The sequence below is a fragment of the Cibotium barometz genome, chromosome 37, assembly GCF_041138505.1.
Source record: "Cibotium barometz isolate CiBa-2024 chromosome 37, ASM4113850v1, whole genome shotgun sequence".
Classification (NCBI taxonomy): Eukaryota; Viridiplantae; Streptophyta; class Polypodiopsida; order Cyatheales; family Cibotiaceae; genus Cibotium; species Cibotium barometz.
This window is the reverse complement of record NC_141082.1, coordinates 47956613-47974748: the sequence shown is the minus strand read 5'-3', so window position 1 is coordinate 47974748 and position 18136 is coordinate 47956613. Positions and strand designations below refer to the sequence as shown.

Genomic DNA, 18136 nt, shown 5'->3' with positions numbered 1-18136 from the left:
CAGACCACAAGTGCATGCCGTAACTACCGCCTATCATCAGGACTTATCAAGGATGCAAGATATATATGCTTTAGACACAGGTTTTCAGCTTATTTGGACTGATTTGAATAATGGTATTGCTATCCCATCTTATTCGATTAGAGATGGGTTTTTGATGATGCAGAATCATATTTGTGTAGTGCGTGAATTATGCCAAAAGGTTATGGAAGAGTGTCATGCTCTGCCATATGCTGTGGTCATCGTGGTATTCTGGCTACTACACAGGCTTTGGAAAGATATTTCTTTTGGCTAACTCTACGCAGGGATATTGAAGCTTATGTGTGAGAGTGTATAGTGTGTCAGAAAGTCAAGTTTAACAGACACAAGACACTTGGTTTGCTTCAACCCTTACCCATTCCACAGGAACCATGGGAAAGCATTGCTATGGATTTGCCGAAATCAACACATGGAAATGATGCTATATGGACTATTATAGATCGTTTTAGCAAACAGGCACACTTTATTCCCGTGAGGATCAAGCCAGAGCACATGGCAAAGTTGTTCTTAGCTCAGATTTTCAAACATCATGGCATGCCCAAGTCTATTGTGGGGGATAGAGACCCTCGGACTACCAGTTTATTTTGGCGGATATTGTTTGACAATATGGGCACAAAGCTGAGTTTTTTATCAGCTTACCATCCTCAAACGGATGGTCAGAGTGAAATTGCAAATTCAGTTCTGCTTGACTTACTCAAGTGTTATGTATCTGAGCAGAAGTCAAATTGGAAAAAGTATTTGCCATTGGTTGAGTTTGCATACAATAACACAGTGCATTCTTCAATTAATAAGACTCCATTTGAGATAGTCTATGGCAAGGTGGTGCTTCCACCTATCTTACGCACAAAAGATGAAATCTTTGCAGCAGATGAGTATGTCCATGATTTGGATACTGCATTTGCATAGGTTCGGACAGCCATAGAAAGATCTCAAGCTAAGCAAAAAAAAGGCAGCTGACAAACACAGGCGAGAGGTGGTTTTCAAGGAAGGTGATTGGGTATTACTTAAGTTTGAGAAAGCACGTCTTCGGAAGCGACCAGGTAACGAAGGCCGGTTTCCTAAGCTTTCAAACAGGTATCACGAGCCATTCGAAATCTTGCAGAAAATAAATGAAGTGGAATATAGATTGGCACTGGAAAATACACAATGCCTTTCGTGTCAGTTTGTTGAGGCCTTATGTGGGACCACCTCCTATATGGAACCAATTTTGGAAGATCCACGAGAAGTGGATGAACTTGAGGAGGTATTGCAACCTAAGCAGATAGTTTTTCATAAAGAGTGCAAGCATGCAGGTGGCAAGCTAGTGCGCAGGTATCTTGTGAAGTTTAAAAACTATTCGGCTATGGATGCAAAATGGATGAACAAGGATTATTTTGCGGATTATCTAGAGCTTCTGAAGGCCTACTTGGAAGCTTTTCAGTTGCGGTCAACTACTGAAGCCAAGGGGAATGTCACAAAATTCCTTACAGCTTCTATTTTTCTGTTGTTCATGTGTGGCATGTGGAGCCTGACATGACATACATGTATGGCTGGTGTAGCTTGACATGGTGTGTCTATGTAGCATATGGAGCCTGACATGACAATACATGTATGGCTGGTGTAACCTGACATGATAGTACATGTGTGGCTTGTGAAGCGGCGAGCCTGACATGGTGTACATGTATGGCTCATGGAGCTTGACATGATGTAATTCTCTGGGACTAGCTATCTTGGAGATCTTTTGTATTTATGTTTTGGGAAGGTTCCAGAAGGATCATGAGCCCTGGACATTTTATCAGATACAACTGAGCAGATGTGTGCATGACTTTGATTTTTTGGATGACTTGTATTGTTTGCCTAGACAATGCTTGAGATTTCTACCTGTGGGGCCGAGGACGCCTAGGCACCCTGTGGACATGTATGTGCACACCTGTTTGGGACTGATAGGTGGTCTACATGTGTTTTGCAAGTGGTAAGTGTATCCAAAAACCCAATTTACAGCTTTATGGTTTCATATACTAATAATTATGGGTGCAGGTTCACACACTTATAAGTGGCCGGACAACTTATAAGGTATTCACACTGGGCAGGACTATTTTAATACATGTGGCAGCCATAAGGTGGGCACTGGGCTAGATATGAACCAACTGATGGTAGATGCCTCCTTCTGGACCAGAAAAGCACACGTGTAGGCTATTTTCAGCAAGAAGCCATATTATGGGAGAAAAACTCCAGTTCTGGGATAGGCGCCTGCTTTTCCTGGTGCATGGGAGCTGGTAGACTGCTTCTACAGGCTGTTTACAGCCTTCTAACGCAACAAAAGCCTAACAGGTGCATGGGAGGTGCTAGCTCACCCCTTCTGCATGTTTTCCACTACTCGCCGGCTGATTTACAGCTTGAACAGAGGCTGGACAGATGATAAAAACAGAGAGGAAGAGCTGGTCATCTGGACAGTTTTCCTTCTGACCGAGGGTTTGCAGGCTTGTGTACTACTACTGGTCGCATCCTTCTGTGGCTACTGAGGGCTGATCGACTGTTGTAAACAGCCCCTCATGGCTGGTCGACTTGTCCTGTGAGCCATACAGGAGGAAGGTGAAGATACAAGGCTGTTCCGGGCTGATGCGGGAGTGCTATGGGCTGTCCATAGTTGTCTTGCATGTGCTTGATGCCGGAAGTGCCTTTTATGCTAAGCATTTTCAACAAGACTCTACATATGTATTTGTTTTGCTGTCATATTGTATTGGAAGAGACAAGTGCTAGCCAATGGAGAATCCCTGGGCACCCGTGAAGTTGTATTTGGAAGCAGACTCCTTTTTGGTAATCTAACCATAAAGGCGAGGGGGGGGGGGGTGTCAGCCCATCTTCTCGCCCCTAGTGTGGTGTATTGTGTAGATTTGTCATCTCTTTTTGTCTGGCATGCTTATATGTATTTTCAGTTTTCATGATTGATAAGATTTTCCGTGTACAGTTGCCCTTTCGTTTACACTCATCCAATGTTGGCAGAACTCCATACGAGACAGCCTTTGGTCAAAGATTTTCATCCCTTCTCACAAGGATGATCTCTCCTTCCTTGGAAGCCAACAAGACAACAGAAACTTTTTCTGCTGTCATTGAGTCCGTCAAAGAGCGTCTTACCAAAGCTCGGGAGGTTTACACCAAACAAGCAAACAAGTCACCGAGAGACGTCAATTTCAAAGAAGGTGAATGGGTATATTTAAGGATCATGAAGCAAAGACTCAAGCAAGTGGACAAGCACTGTCCAAAGTTGTCATTCAGAAGTTTTGGTCCTTTTTCCATCATAAAGAAGATAAGCGACATCGCCAAGCAAGTCAGATTGCCAGACAGTTGGAGGATGCACAACGTCTGCCATGTCTCTTGGTTAAAGCCTTATATTGAACCTTCATTGCAGAATGTTCCAGAAGCGCGAAAGCCAGAAATGGTTGATGAAGCCAAAGTGAGAGCCTCAGCAGATCCTTCTACATCGCTAGAAGCATGGTTCTAGACGTCGTCTTCGCCAAATTTTATGCCAAGTTCAGAGATTGAGCAACCCATGAAGCCGTTTGGCTAGATGAAGAATTCTTTCTCAAGTATCCACAATTATTGGCGGACTATCTCGAAGCTATGAACCTGCCGCCAAGCTAAGCGGGAGGGAATGTCACATGCACCCATGCATTGTGGTACACGGTGACAAACTGGCTCATCAACGATGCAAGAATCATGTACAGAAGTAGTACCTTTTAGGATTTATTTGTCGTATGCCGTGACCCCTTTGTGAGCCCAGTCCGGGACGTGTCAAGTACAAGCTGCGTAGGTCAGTATCCCAACCTGTGTTAGGTCAGTCCTCTTAACCCACTGTGGAGAATTCAACAAGTGTTCATCATTCAGGAGCATGTAGATGTCAGCCATAGCAGTAGATGCACTTCATGTAGAGGGGGCCAGCCCTCCTTGCAAGGGGGGTAGCCAACCCCTTAGCCATACCTTAGGCTCACCCGACCAGCGTTTGTGAAACCAGCCTTCAGAAATCTGACGGGCGGTGGAACAAACACTCGCACACAAAACACTTCATCACCCATGAGAACCTGGAAAAGGAAAACAAACAGGGGAGCTAGAATGCTCCTGCAAATAGTACAAGGACACCAATTGGCCCCAAAACGCAGTGGCGCCCCTTGTGGTATTTCTTTACTTGAACAAAATTTTGAGTACATATTACAACTCGAAGAATCCTCTACCAATAGGATCCCTTTTAGCTTTTCACCCAGGACTTTCCAAATAAGAACTCTCGCTATTACAGCAAAGCATTCCATAGAGAAGGCACACCTATAAGACACCTTCCTGTTAGAAAAGGTCTTCTCCATCTCAACCATGGATCCCACGAACCCTTTCCCAAACAGCAATAGGGCTGTACCAAACCACATGTCCTTCCTATAGTCACAGCCTGCATGTAACCTTGAGAAAACTATAACCTGTTCACATGAATCCAAAGACATGCTTTCCACACGAAACCAAAGACCTGTATCCGATAAACCATAGACCTGTATCCTCGATACCAAAGTCCTGTTTCTTCACAAAAGATCAATGTCGTGTTTCCATGACAGATAAATCCTCATATGCACCATCCAATCACGATGCCAAAAACCCAGAGAGAGAGATAGAGGATGTGTCAAGCAATCCCTGAATACACATAGGTCCAAGTTGAAGAGCAACACACATCTCTTCCAAGAACATCATCCTGTGCCTCTTAACTTAATCCTCTTCATCCCAATCTCGTAAACAAAGCCTGCTTGCGAAGAGAGAGAGAGAGAGAGAGAGAGAGAGAGAGAGAGAGAGAGAGAGAGACTCCTTGGCTATTAGCCCCTCGGTGCCTCCTTCAGCTCACCTTCTTCAAGAGAGATAGAGAGAGACCCACGCTTACTGTTTCCACACATGCAACCACCTGGCGTAGAGAGCCTCCCATCTGGCACTCGTCTGACTGCCCAACTATCTGCAGAGAAATTCCTGCTTGATGCCTGCCTGGCTGTAGCCCATAGATGTAGTCCAAAGAATAATATTATTATTTTTTATCCTCAAAGGTTTTAAAAACCTTATAACATCAAAATCCCTTTTGTCCCCTTTTCACGCTTGGGCTGGTCACACTTTATGAGTTTCCTTTTCACATTCAACTGATGCCTGTCCACACTGTGCGTCCCGTGCCCATGCCCACTTGCTTGTTGTCCAGAGGGAAAAACACAGGGTCGTAACACTTTGGGAGGCTATGGAGTAGTCGGCCAAACCCCTTGAGGTCTTGGGCCTAGTCGGCCAGGACTGGCAGCAACCCGACCTGATAAAGGCAGCCGACTAGCATAAAATGCTAGTCATGAAATATTTGCTACAGTCGACTGACATTTAATGTTGGTCGTGGACATTTTCTACCAGCCGACAGGCTTTAAGGGCAGCCGACTAGGCACCATGAAGCATATAAAAAGACAAGTTCAGTTCAGTCCATAATTCATCAGATATAAACCAGAGATTATCATCAGAAGTCAAGCATGTGTGCCTAGGCTCTTGCCTGTGCATACTTACAGCCCTACTTTTGCTCTCAGCCCAAGGCAAAGAAGCTGTTTCTTTGGGAGTATTCAGCACACCTTCCCTCAGTCTCGGGCCGGTGTATTCCTCTCGAAGATAGCTTCAAAGTCGCCTAAAGCTTATGCACAGTTCTGCCCAGCGTTTGGTCGCTTTGTCCTTGCGTTTGGAGGTCAGTCAGTCAGTTTGTCCACTCAATCTTGTGGACACAGTTCAACTTGTATACAATTCTCCAGAAGAAGAAATAAAGCAAATACTCTTGCTTGCAAGGGGGGCCCTTCAGTGGGTAATTCAAGACCCCATCTGGTGCCATCTCTACTACATCTCTTTCAGATTCATGTATGCTATTTTAAAGGATTGCTAAAGACTCACTAAACTCACGTTTAAAGAAAGGCTTCGTTGTTTCACACGGTCCTAGCTCGGCGCATGCTACAATTACCATGATAAGTTTTCAATCAACCCCAGAAGGATGAAAGTGTTTGGGCTTTTGTTTCTGTATCTTGATGTAGAAGTTCACAAATACTGATATCTTGTGACTAAACTAGGATCACTATTTGCATAAAGCCATGAATTAAAATTATTTCTTCCATTTGAAAGACTAAAACAAACTAAGGTTTCAGAAGTTGGACGGTTGCAGTCGAATGAAGGAGACTTTAGAAAGCACAATTTGCCTATTTTGCAAATTTTTACTATGTAAATCAAAACTTTTTACATTTTGAAAAGAAATTCTAGAGCCCAACTTCACTATGCAACGCCTTTGAGGTGACTTTTTGGCAAAGGTCCTCATTTATAAGAGGATCTCCATATCACCTAATGACGAGGATAATATGTATGCATGGATTTTGTGAATACCTATCACATTGCATGTATGTATACGTTCTTTTAAGATTAATATGTTACACCCCTACCGTTGTAAGTCATAGTCTCCTATGCACTCAGGTAATATTCTATATATTTTTAGTCATGCCTCTTAAGGATTTTCGAAAGAAAAAAACTTGCGTAGAACCAGGTATGCATGAGGCGAGAAGAAGTGTACATTTTTGGTATTTTGAACATAGTAGGTTTGCTATCTGATGGTTACCCAAAATTTTAAGAAAACCAAAAAAAAAACTTTGAAGCACAAAAAACATTTCAAAAAATTGGAACATGTTTCATCACAACAATGATTCAAAAACTTGAAATATGTTTCATTGCAACTATGCTTGAATCAACTAATGAATCAAAGTTGCAAGACAACAGCCTCATAAGACCCTTTAGGTTTGAAGATGAAAGCCAATCAACTCATGAATCAAAGTTGCCAGGAGGCGACTCGAGACAACGCCTAGCTTTGAAATAAAAGCCACAAGAACACAATCAACTCTACCTCATTAGTATAATCTTTCTCGACTACTCCAACAGTGGCACCTGGGTGACGAGCTCCAACCAACATAAAAGCTGAAATCCAAATGAGCTTCTCCAACAATGGCTTCTGAAACTCTTCAGCACTAAGCACCTGCACAAAAACAAAGCATACGCCAAGAGCACTCAGAAGTTAGGATAACAACACATGATGCATCTATCTAGGCTCATAGCTGGCCAATCAAACAAATGCGCTCTTTGCCTCTCGCATGTCCTACAAACTTTGCCCTGAAATCAATGTTGCTTAGTCCACAAAAGGAAGCCTTAGAAAGAGAGAGATCTGTACGCATGTATGAAGATAAACCACATAAGAAAACTAACATACACACAAAAGTTACAGTTGGAGGCAAATCACATGACATCAAGAGTGGATCTCAATGACCTGCTTAATCATTTTTACGATCGAGTGTTTGTTTTTTCTTGAAAACCTTATTGTTGACGTACTTAGGTGGCCCATAAGCTCAAAAATAATGTAAGTACTGAACTAGGCATGAAAGGTACTAGTATTGGGATATTTCGTCAATCCTCCTCATGAAAGTTTGTTGATGGTTTGGACCTTAGGATATGTAACATGACTACTATGCGGAAGCGTGCTTAATGATGATTAACACAAAGCAATAAAAAATAATGCTAATCACATGCTCATGACATAGAGAAGTAGAGAGAAGAGAGAGACTCTTCACCTAACCTACTCCTACTATATATTATTGAATGAATGAGTAATTACAATGATTGTCATAGATCCAATGTAGATCTAGACTATGAATGCTATGAATGAACTTATGCTTACTGTCCTCCACTGTGCGTTAATGGAAAACGCTGATTTGGAGATGTACTTGGCTGATCCAAACTGTTCCAGTGCATGTCCTTGGTCTTGGCTCTGCAATCTCTTTCTTTGAATGATTATGAATGACCCATGACTTGCCTTTATATAGTAAAGTGATAGCAAGCCGTAATCAAGTCGGTTTTCACTTTTCAAGCCATAAGAACTCATCAAATATGTCAGAAAATGTGTTCATATTGTGCCCATAATATGTCCCAACCATTGGTGCATGTCCCTGGTACCTCGGGCACCTATAGGGCCATCAAATTGGCTCCAAACTGCCCATATACGACCTCTAACTTTGTCCTTAAGGCGGCTGTAAGGAATAATCATGTCTACATGGCACCGGAATAAGGTGTGCACGTGACAAGATAGTGATAAGCAATCATATGCTATCATGTCTAATGTTGGTATATGAACACATGGAATGTATACATGTCAACTTGGTGGAAACTTTCTTTGCACGTCACATGGATCCATTCTTGGAAGCATGTCCCATGACACTTGAGGTCACGTGTATGATGTAATTAGGGTTAGCATTAAGGTAGAATCAGCAATAAAACAGCATGCTATTGTAACAGACAAGTTTGCGGCAATTTCTGGCCACTTAAATGTAGCTGGGGCGTTCGTCAACCCAAATGGCATGACCACAAATTCATAGTGGGCCCGTCCGGTACAGAAGGCTGTCTTGGGGATGTCCCCCTCCACAATCCGCACCTGGTGGTACCCACTCTTTAAATCCAGTTTCGAGAACACCTTTGCTCCATTCAGCCTCTCGAGAATATAGTCAATTCGAGGCATCAAGAATCTGCTCTTGATAGTCAGCTTGTTGAGTGCACGATAATCAACACACAAACGGGAAGACCCATCTTTCTTCTTGACAAACAAGATCGGTGCTGCAAATGGCGACACGCTGGGGCGGATGAAGCCAGATTGCAACAATTCTTGGAGTTGGCGGTCCAACTCCGATTCCATTGCCTTGGAAAGGCGATACGGAAACTTGCTGGAGGGTTCCGAGCCTGGGAGGAGGTCAATCTTGTGGTCCTCTGGTCTAGACGGGGGGAGCTTGGGAGAGAGGCTGTCCCGAAGAAAAATCTTCTGGAACTTTTCATGGAGAACCGAGTACTTCTCGGGAGTACTGGCCACCGTCTGGGCTGTCTCGATGTAAATCATCGCACACTATGCACCTTTCCTGACTGCTCGCTTAGCCTGCAAGTGGCTTATGAGCGGAAAGTTCGGAATTCCTGGCTCACACTTAATGGTCACCGGGGCGTTTGACACATTCCGATTGATCTGGAATGTGTGCTTGTCCCACTTAACATCAGGAAGAAAAGAGGGGCAACCATAAAATCACGTACAAACTCTATGCCTTGAATAACTAACTTAGCACCTAGAGCCTCATACTTGACGCTCGTTGTCATGCCTGTGCTAAAACCCTCAACCTGTTTGTCCACCGAAGTCAGCTCGAAACGGGCACACCTAGCGGCCTGTTCCGTGACCACATCCTCCCTACTGCCACTGTCAAACAAGACAACGACTCTCTGGCCACCTCTGTAGCCAAAGGACTTGAGCAATTCGTTGCGCTCATACTCCTTGTCATGGGCACCCTTCTGCTTATCTTCGAGCTCCAGGCTAATAATTGCTCCAACTGAAGCACCGGGGTTTGAAGAACTAGGGGTAGCCACTGGGGTTTGTGTGGGAGCTGAGCTCACCACGGAAGCTGTGGAACGGCGGCGGGCTTTGGAGGCTTCTTCGGACAATCCCGAGAATTATGTCCTTTTGTATGACAAAAGAAACATCTACCCTCCTTCTTGTATTGAGAAAGCTCTTCAGCACTCAACTTGCCACCTGTCTTGCCTGCCTCCGCTTTCTAGTCTGGAGTAAGCTTAGACACATTGTTCGAGTTCTTGGAGCCAAAGGCTCTCGGGCTCTGTCCTGGGGAAGACCCCGTCTGGTTCTGGCTTTTGCCCCCCGAGGTGGTAGCCCTGGGAGAAGCCAGCTGGGAAGTCTTGGGCTTGCCACCATTATGTTTCATTTATGCACTCTGCGCAAGCGAGAGTGCGTCTTCAAAGGTGGCTGGCCTAAACATACGCACCTCCCATTGGATTTGCATGTCCAGGCCATACAAAAACTGCCCTCTCTTGTCCGTATCAGATAAGCCTAATTGCAGACATAAAGTCGAAATTCTATTGACAAACTGAAGGATTGGTTGCGCGTTCTGACACGCTCCCCTGAACTCATCTTCGAGTCACTCAAGGTAGTGGGGAGGTAGAAACCGCTGCTTAAGGTCGCGGACAAACTCGTCCCACACATAAGCTACCATACCTACTCTGGTGTGGGCATGAGCCCACTGAGTCCACCAAGGAATGGCCTCACCTTCCAAGTACCAACTGGTTAAGATCACTCTGTCAGTATCTGTTTTCCTAACTTCGGCAAAGTAAGCTTCAAATTGATGTAACCATGAATAGAGAGTTGTGGGATCGAGTTTACCATTATACTTACTAAAGTTCATTTTCTCGGGAAAATGATTCGAGGGTGCCGCCGGTGTCAATCTGGCGTCCAATGCTCCGAGGTAACGCTCCTGTTCCACGCGTCACATGGCTTCGTCTTCTCGTTGTCGGATCTCTAATGCACGCATCTGCAACTCAAGCAAAGAGCTTGGCTGCGGCTGTGACCCCGCGAGAGGGTCCCTGTGACGAGGATCTGGAATCTGGGATACGGAAGGAGAGGGAAGAGGAGATGGAAAACGCGACGTTGGAGAACGGGTACGCTCTTCCAAAGCCAAGATTTGTGCCTTTTGCTCATCCAACTGGGCTGTCTGTTCTGCGATTGCTCGCATCATCTGTTGGAACATGTCTGCAACACTCAAGCCTGGTACCCTGGCTGGGCTGCCTGGTGCACTCTGGTCCCATGGTTCTTGGTCTCTCTCGTCATCGAAGCTCGCCATAGCAGGAAAATGCACTTCCTTTCCAGAACGCAATCTAACCATCCACTATCTGTGTGGGAGACGTCCGGAGGCTTTCGGAGGCTGAAAACCAACCGTCCTTCGAGGGACAGGAGTCACTCCGAAAGGGGTAGTCCACCGGCGTCTAAAAACCAACCACACGAGCGAGAAAAATTCTGCTTTCTTTGCTGAATCTTTGTACTTGAAGTAGGCTCTGATATCACTGTAACATGCGGAAGCTTCGGAGAAGAATCGGCAACTTCAATACTCAGAAATCAGCACTCTTTTCGCGACGGAAATAAACGCACAAACTGAAAGGAGATGTGCAGAAAATAGAGAGAGGGAGAGAGAGATGTAGAGGACACAGTATTGGGTCCCAAATACCCTCTGTAGAGCCCCCCAACACAGATGGTGTATTTGCTTTATTAGAATGATGTAAATCTGAAAGAAAATACAAAAATCTTGGACCTTTCTTGGCTGGGAATTCCCTGCCCTTGACCTGAAATCCTTCATCCCTTTGCTTAGCACCCTCTTGGCTTGTCTAGCCTCTTATGCTTGAGCTCTTGGTGAGAATGAGATCATTGAATGGGATTGTGGACTCAACCTTTTATACTACCCCTACTACAACAGTCAGCGAGTACAACACCAGGCGGCCAGCAATAAATATTCCCACGATTGCATTTCCAGCATTAAATGCTGAAAATATTCACATAAAATGCTGCGTTTTTTTCCTAACAGGCTGGGCATGATGCGCCTGCTTCTGATTGGCTGGACAAGACTTTTGCAAACATCATTAGGGCTGGGCTGCCCATACTTGCCCTACAGCCATATAAAGGCTGTATTCTCCTGAAATCTGCCTTTAGCTTGCCTCTAGGGCTGTCCTACAGCCCCTCCATGGCTGGTGGGTTCAGCCAGGGCCTTCTTGGCCCTCATGGCGGTGGTTCCACACCATCCCCATGCCCACACAAAGACCCAGGGTAGCCCTATGGGCTTGCCCCTTGTTCTAAACGCAAACCCTAACTAACTACTCAGTGATCTGGCATCGGGTACCATACCAGATACACAGAATCACTGACATCATTCTAGAGGGAGACTCACAGCGCGGACTGGCACTGATTCATGTACAGGACAGTGCACACCTGCCCTTGGACTCATGTGCAGGACAATGCACACCTGACCTCACACGACTGAGATGGATCCCTGGCTGACTCGTCCCGGACTGGGCTCACATGGGACCAGTTCACCATCCCAGGTCCTACACCTTCTGTAGAGATATGTCTACGTGGCATCCAAGTACGGGATGCACATGACATGTGTGCACTTATACATAGCATTCATTCCATATGCATGTAGGCCATCTAGACCATTGCAGAAGCCTTCATATATCATCTAGCAGTCATCAATATTTATCCAGTATTATTCCCATATTTTTCAGCATTTATTGGGCATTTTTTACATCATTTATATATTTTTCTTGGACAAGTGCAGCCGGCCAGCCCTGTAGCTAGCCGACCAGCACCCCATGTCCATATAAATAGCTCAACATATCATCCTTTCATTCATTCATAACATAATCAGCATTGAAGCACTCATCGCTTGGAGCCTTCAGCACAAGGAGCATAAAGCGTGTTACGACCCTGTGTTTTTCTCTGGACAGTAAGCAGGTGGGCACGGGATGGACAGCGTGAACGGCATCAACTTGGAATCGAGAAAAGAAACCCATGTGTGGCCAGCCCAAGTGTGAAGGGGACAAAAGGATTTAAAGAAAGGGACAAAAGGATTTTGAGTTCAAAAGGTTTTATAACCTTTGATGACTTAAAATAATATTATTTTTGGAGAATGTGCTTTTGCTATTGCTTTTAGTTTTTTTTTTAGAAAAGCGAATCGCATCTTTGTTATAAGGCGAAGGGTGGCAGAATTCGTGAGTCGTGGTGTCGTGTGGCATGAGGCGCTTCTCCTTGGATGGTTGGTCGCCAGAGAGCACAGGCGACACCCACAATTGCAGCACAGTCTCTTGGCAAGAAGCGGAAGGCAGGCCTACTTCTCTCTCTCTATCTCTCTTTGACGTCTGGCAGGCTGAACTGAACTAGGCTCTCTCTCGCTTAGCTGTATGCGGGCTGGCTGCAGGAGGGCGATAGTTGGGCTACATGACTGTTAGGTTGTGCAGGTGTAAACAGGACTGCAGGTGGCACCAAATTCAGGGTGCAGTCTTCTCTCTCATCTTCTCTCTCACGATTGGCTGCACATGGGCTGGTTGCGGGAGGTACAAGAGGCTGAACATGTTTTTGGGTTCTCTCTCTCCTTCGCACAGTCGCGTGGGCTTGATTGCAAGAGGGCAGAAAGCAAGCGTCTCTCTCTTGGTACACTTGCGTTTGGGCTTTTTCTCTCTATGGGATGCACGTGGGTTGGCTGAAGGAGAATAGAGATAGGCTTTCTCTATCTTTCTCTCTATAAGTTATGGAAAAAGCAGAGGGTATTGCTGTGGAAATCAACCCTAGTTCTAGCACCGTGCTTGGATGGTGTATCTGTGGATTTCTCATGGAAACACGACATTGGTTTTTCGAGAGGAAATAGGACTTTGGTATCAAGGAAACAGGCCTATGGTTTATGGAACATAGGTCTTTGGTTTACCGGATACAGGTCTTTGGTTTCATGTGGAAAGCATGTCTCTTTGGATTCATGTGAACAGGTTGTAGTCTTCTCGAGGTTACATGCAAGCTTTGACTATAGGGAAGGAACTATGGTTTGGTACAGCCCTACTGCTGTTTGGGAAAGAGTTTGGGGGATCCATGGTAGAGATGGAGAAGACCTTTTCAAGCAGGGAGGTGTTGTACAGGTGTGCCTTCTCCATGGTATGCTGTGCTATAATAACGAGAGTTCTCTTCTGGAAGTCCTGGGTGAAACCATAAAGGATCCTATTGGTGGAGGATTCTACAAGTTGTACTTTGCACTCAAATTTGATCAAGTAAAGAAATACCGCAAGGGACACCACTGCGTTTTGGGGCCAATCGGTGTCCGTGTAATGTTTGCACGAGCACTCTAGCTCCCCCAGTTTGTTTTTCTTTTCCAGGTCCTCAAGGGTGTTGAAGTGTTTTGTGTGCGAGTGTTTGTTTCACCGCCCATCAAGTTTCTAAAGGCCGGTTTCAAAGCGATTGCAAAATTCAGCACCTCATACCTCAGCGTTTTCCTCATCAGCACATAGGAGCATCAACACTTGAGCAATTCAGCCTCTATGCAATAAAACGCAGCATCTACAGCATTCAGCATTCAGCATTCAGCATTCAGTTTCCCTTGCGTTTTCAGCATACATACAGTTTTCAACACCCTCATATGCATCGTTTTGCTACAGCCCCTTGGTGAAGGTAAAACTCAGCATTCATACATAGTCCAGAACAGTCCCAATCAGTCCCTCCTTCTCTCAGCCTCAGATTTGAGGCCTTCCTACATCCATTGGGGGAAGAGTGCATAGGCTCGAGATTGGTCATTATTGGTGTTTCTACAGTCGTGTACAGTTCAGCCCGACTCTTGGTCTTCCTAGATCTTGCATTTGGCTTATCAGCAGTCCACCGTCAATCTCTTCAAAGAAATAAAGCAAATACTATTCCGGTAACGGGATAGGGGGCCCTTTAGTGGGTAATTCAAGACCCCATACGGTGTACAGTTTCTATCTCTTTCTCTCAAATCTCTTAAAGTTCAAAGTCTTAAAGTGGATTGCTAAACTTGCGAAACTCAAGATACAGAAGACGATGTGAGCATTTGTGTGACAGGATCCTCAAATTACGAATACTTAAGCTACATGTTACAGGTTTAGAACCACCCCAAGAGGCCAAGAGGGCCCAATGTTGTGCCCACTTGCCCTAGCTTGGACTGGAAGGGCTGTAGGCCAGCCCTAGGGCCTTTGGACAGGCAGCCGACAGGGCATCTGGCCCTTAGAGGCCAGTCGGCCAGGTGTGGGGCAGCCCACACAGGCTGCCCAGCAACCAAAGGCCATGCGCATAGGTGGCCAGCCCTCCATAAGTCTGAAAGTGTAGGATTTAATAGCATTAAATGCTATTTTCTACAATTGTGAGGCTTTATTAATCAGCCGCCTGGATTTATGCCAGCCGACCAGCCTCCAATAGGGGTATAAATACCCATTGCATAAATCAGTTCCATTCATCTCATATTTCACCAAGTGCTAAAGCCAATCAAAGGGCCAGGACAGAGAAGGAACGCAAAGGGGTGAAGGATTGAAGGTCAAGGGCAGAGGATTCTCCTCAACCAAGAAGGTTCAGGTTCAGTCTTTTATTTCAGTTTTGCATCATTCTAATAAAAGCAAATACACCACCTGCTGTAGCCGCCTTCTATATCTATTGTACATGTTGTACCTGCAAGTACAAGTTGAAACCCTAACTATACCTACAAGTACAACCAAAGCTCTACCTATACTTGCAAGTACAAGCTGAAACCCTAACTGTACCTGCAAGTACATGCTGACTATCATCCTACATCTAAAGTACCAGATGTACGTGCAGTAAACTCGGACCAAGTGAACCTGTTTGAGTACCTACTATTGACACTGCATACCAGCACCTGTTTGTGTACTCCTACCAAGGAGGCTTGAACCACGGTCTCTGTGAGGGTGTGAGAGTCCTGTTTGTGCGCGGTCTCGGAACAACAGTTTCACCTTCACTTCCCTCCAAGTGTATGAGACTAGTGGCCAGGCTATTAGACTCATTCAACGAGTCTGGCATCGACAAACTACTCCGACACACTTACGTTTTGCTAACTTGTCTTCATACTTGCATTGAATTGGGTTGTTTGGCTGGCAAGCCCTTGGCACTTTGTACAGATTTAAATACTCCAATAATATACTTCAGTATTGAGCCCGTTCACGGCCCCAATTATGCTGTACTGTGCAGTGCTTATCTCTTTTGCAAATTATCTTGTGCAATGATGTATCATTCAGTTGTTATGTGCAATGTGGCTTTTACATATTAAGTGTGACATGTGTATTGTTCACGAGACGGTGCCCAAGGACATTCACACCTGGCCGGTGTAGTTTCACCTATTGTATGTACAAAGCTAAAGAATAGGCTTTACAACAACACATAAGCCTTTTGCACACTAGCACATGAAGCTGTAAATGAACTTGTTAAATGACAAAATGCTTTGACTGACTTCCTAAGGCTAAGTGGACAAACTGCAGGCTCTTCTCTCTATACATTCTGCTGCCAATCTCAAGATTGAGTGGCAAAATGAAGGGGAAGGCTCCTTTCTACAAAGGTGGGCATTTTTTTTTCCCTCGTGCAAAAGCCCTGACAAGAAAAAAGTGTTTGGCATATTCTTGCAATACAAAGGGGAGTTTTCTTGTCTTGAAGGTGAAAAGATGGCTAATTAGTAAACAGGTTTTACTACCAACACCTAAGATGCCTCACATCTACTCATCTGAATCCACTTGATATGTCAGCTATGCTTGGAAACAGACTGATCCGGCTGTGTGATGCCTCACATATAGACCCCTTCTTTCTCAGAGAATGCTTCTAATCCTTGAACATGAGATATCTCTACTCTTCTTCATCCAGTTCTGGGTTCCAGGATTTGTCGCCAAACCACTGCTTTTTCAGAGACGGACCTCATGTCAAGTGTGTGATGCCTCAGACACCTAGACTTTAACGATAAAAAGGAACCCAATTGGTACGGTTACACACTACAATGCCTCACAACTACTCTTCTTAATGTACTTCTGGATTCCACTGCTTTGTCCAGAAACAGAAACATGCCACCGATCTAGATGTGTGTGATGCCTCACACGTCTAGGCACCCTTTTTTACTCCAGGAATGCTTCCAATTCTTCAATACGAGGTGATGCCTCACACAGCTACTCTTCTTAACAAGGGTAGTTTGCTCCAGCTAGGATTGAAAATGTAGGCTCACCTGGCATGAAAGACCTGCAGAATGCAAGCGTGTCGCCAATGCGGGTGCCCATTTCCCCGATGCGGCTGTAAGGCCCTCCGGATTAGTGTCCGTTTTTCCATCTATAGGGGCGTCGCCGAGCTTGGCAACAGCGAAGTACACGAGGACTTGTGAAGCGTCTCCGATGCCTTTGCTCTCAAGCCAGGGCTCCAGCATGCCATTCTGGAAAAAAACCAGGTCTGTTGAAAACCACTCAGCACAGAGACAGTCGTAAGTTGATAGTTACTCTCGTTTCAGATTTTCCGAACAATCTGAGAAGGTACAGCTAAACCCTACCTTCCCACCGTTTCTGCGGAGTGGCTTCCAGCACTGCGTCTAGGACATCGTTGCGGGTACACACAAAGATTGGTCCGGACGTGTCCGGCGGCACCTTCTCCCCTCGCCGGACGAGTATGTCTCTGCCTCCGCCCATCCTCTCTAGGGCTGAGCCCACACGGCCGGCACCCACAATAACCGCTGGCACAACGGACGCCTCCATGGAGACAGTGAGCCTGGCGAAACGAGGAGGCTTGCGGCGCGCAAACGATCCCAGGGACCTTTGCGTGGACAAGATTTGGGAAGGCCAAACTGCCACCTTCATCGCCATGGCCCTTGCGCACGAAGGCTAAATAATGTGTGGCATAAATTTCAGATAGGAGAGTTCATGCACTTGGAAGCAACATTACTCTCCCAAGTATCCTCATATGAACTCTCCCAAGTATCCTCATACGAACGCTCCAAATTGATTGCTCAGGAGCACTAATTTTAAGCTTGATGTTGAGGACGCTTGCAGATTTTTCTTGCCTCTGAGATGGATGATCAGATCTCTCTTATACATCCCACAAAGTAGAACAAGACTGTCTGTGAGAAAAAAGGGAAGCAGTGCCCATGACCCCTTCTCTTCTTCCTATTTTAGGTGTTGGTTTCTTCTTCATAGGAATCTCCTCTACACTCTACTTGGGCTAAGTGGTACTCTTCTCGCTTCTTTGTTAATCAATTTCTTTAGTTTCATTTGATTCCTTTTTATAGCACTTCCTTTTCTTTAGGGCACAAGTTGGCATCCTGACCCCTTTCACCTGCGAACGACGAGAAGAGGAAATGATAAAGAGCGAGTGAGAGAGTGAATGCTCGCCAAAACGGAAAAACAATAAAAGGATGAATTCTGACAAATGGAATTTACACTGTATTTAGGAGGTGCTCGAGGGGTGCACTACTAAAAGAAACCCTATGTATCATGTGCATTCAAGGGGTATTTAAAAAACCCCTTGCCCATAAATTTTTTATGAATAAAATGGCCCCTTTTTCTTTATGGACTTACGGGTTTTTTTCAAAATTGATTAAAAACCCCTTTTGTGAATGTATTTCTATAAATTTGTCTTAAAATTTTGAATTAAAAAACCCTTTCATTTGAACTCACATGCTATACTTACATATTTTTAGGTGAACCCCCCGAGAGGAGATGT

At 45.1% G+C, this 18136-nt stretch overlaps 1 protein-coding gene across 1 annotated transcript in view; it reads right to left on the bottom strand.

The window, feature by feature from the left end:
- LOC147617346 (nuclear protein) overlaps positions 1-17350 on the bottom strand; it is a 45837-nt gene extending 28487 nt beyond the window's left edge. The window contains exons 1-3 of the mRNA XM_086776987.1: positions 16971-17350; positions 16656-16873; positions 6938-7066 (exon numbers count right to left, since the gene is read on the bottom strand). Of these exons, the coding sequence (XP_086633113.1) occupies positions 6938-7066; positions 16656-16873; positions 16971-17280 (657 nt within the window). The 5' untranslated portion in view covers positions 17281-17350. The remainder of the gene's footprint in view (positions 1-6937; positions 7067-16655; positions 16874-16970) is intronic.
- Between the last annotated feature and the right edge of the window lie 786 nt (positions 17351-18136).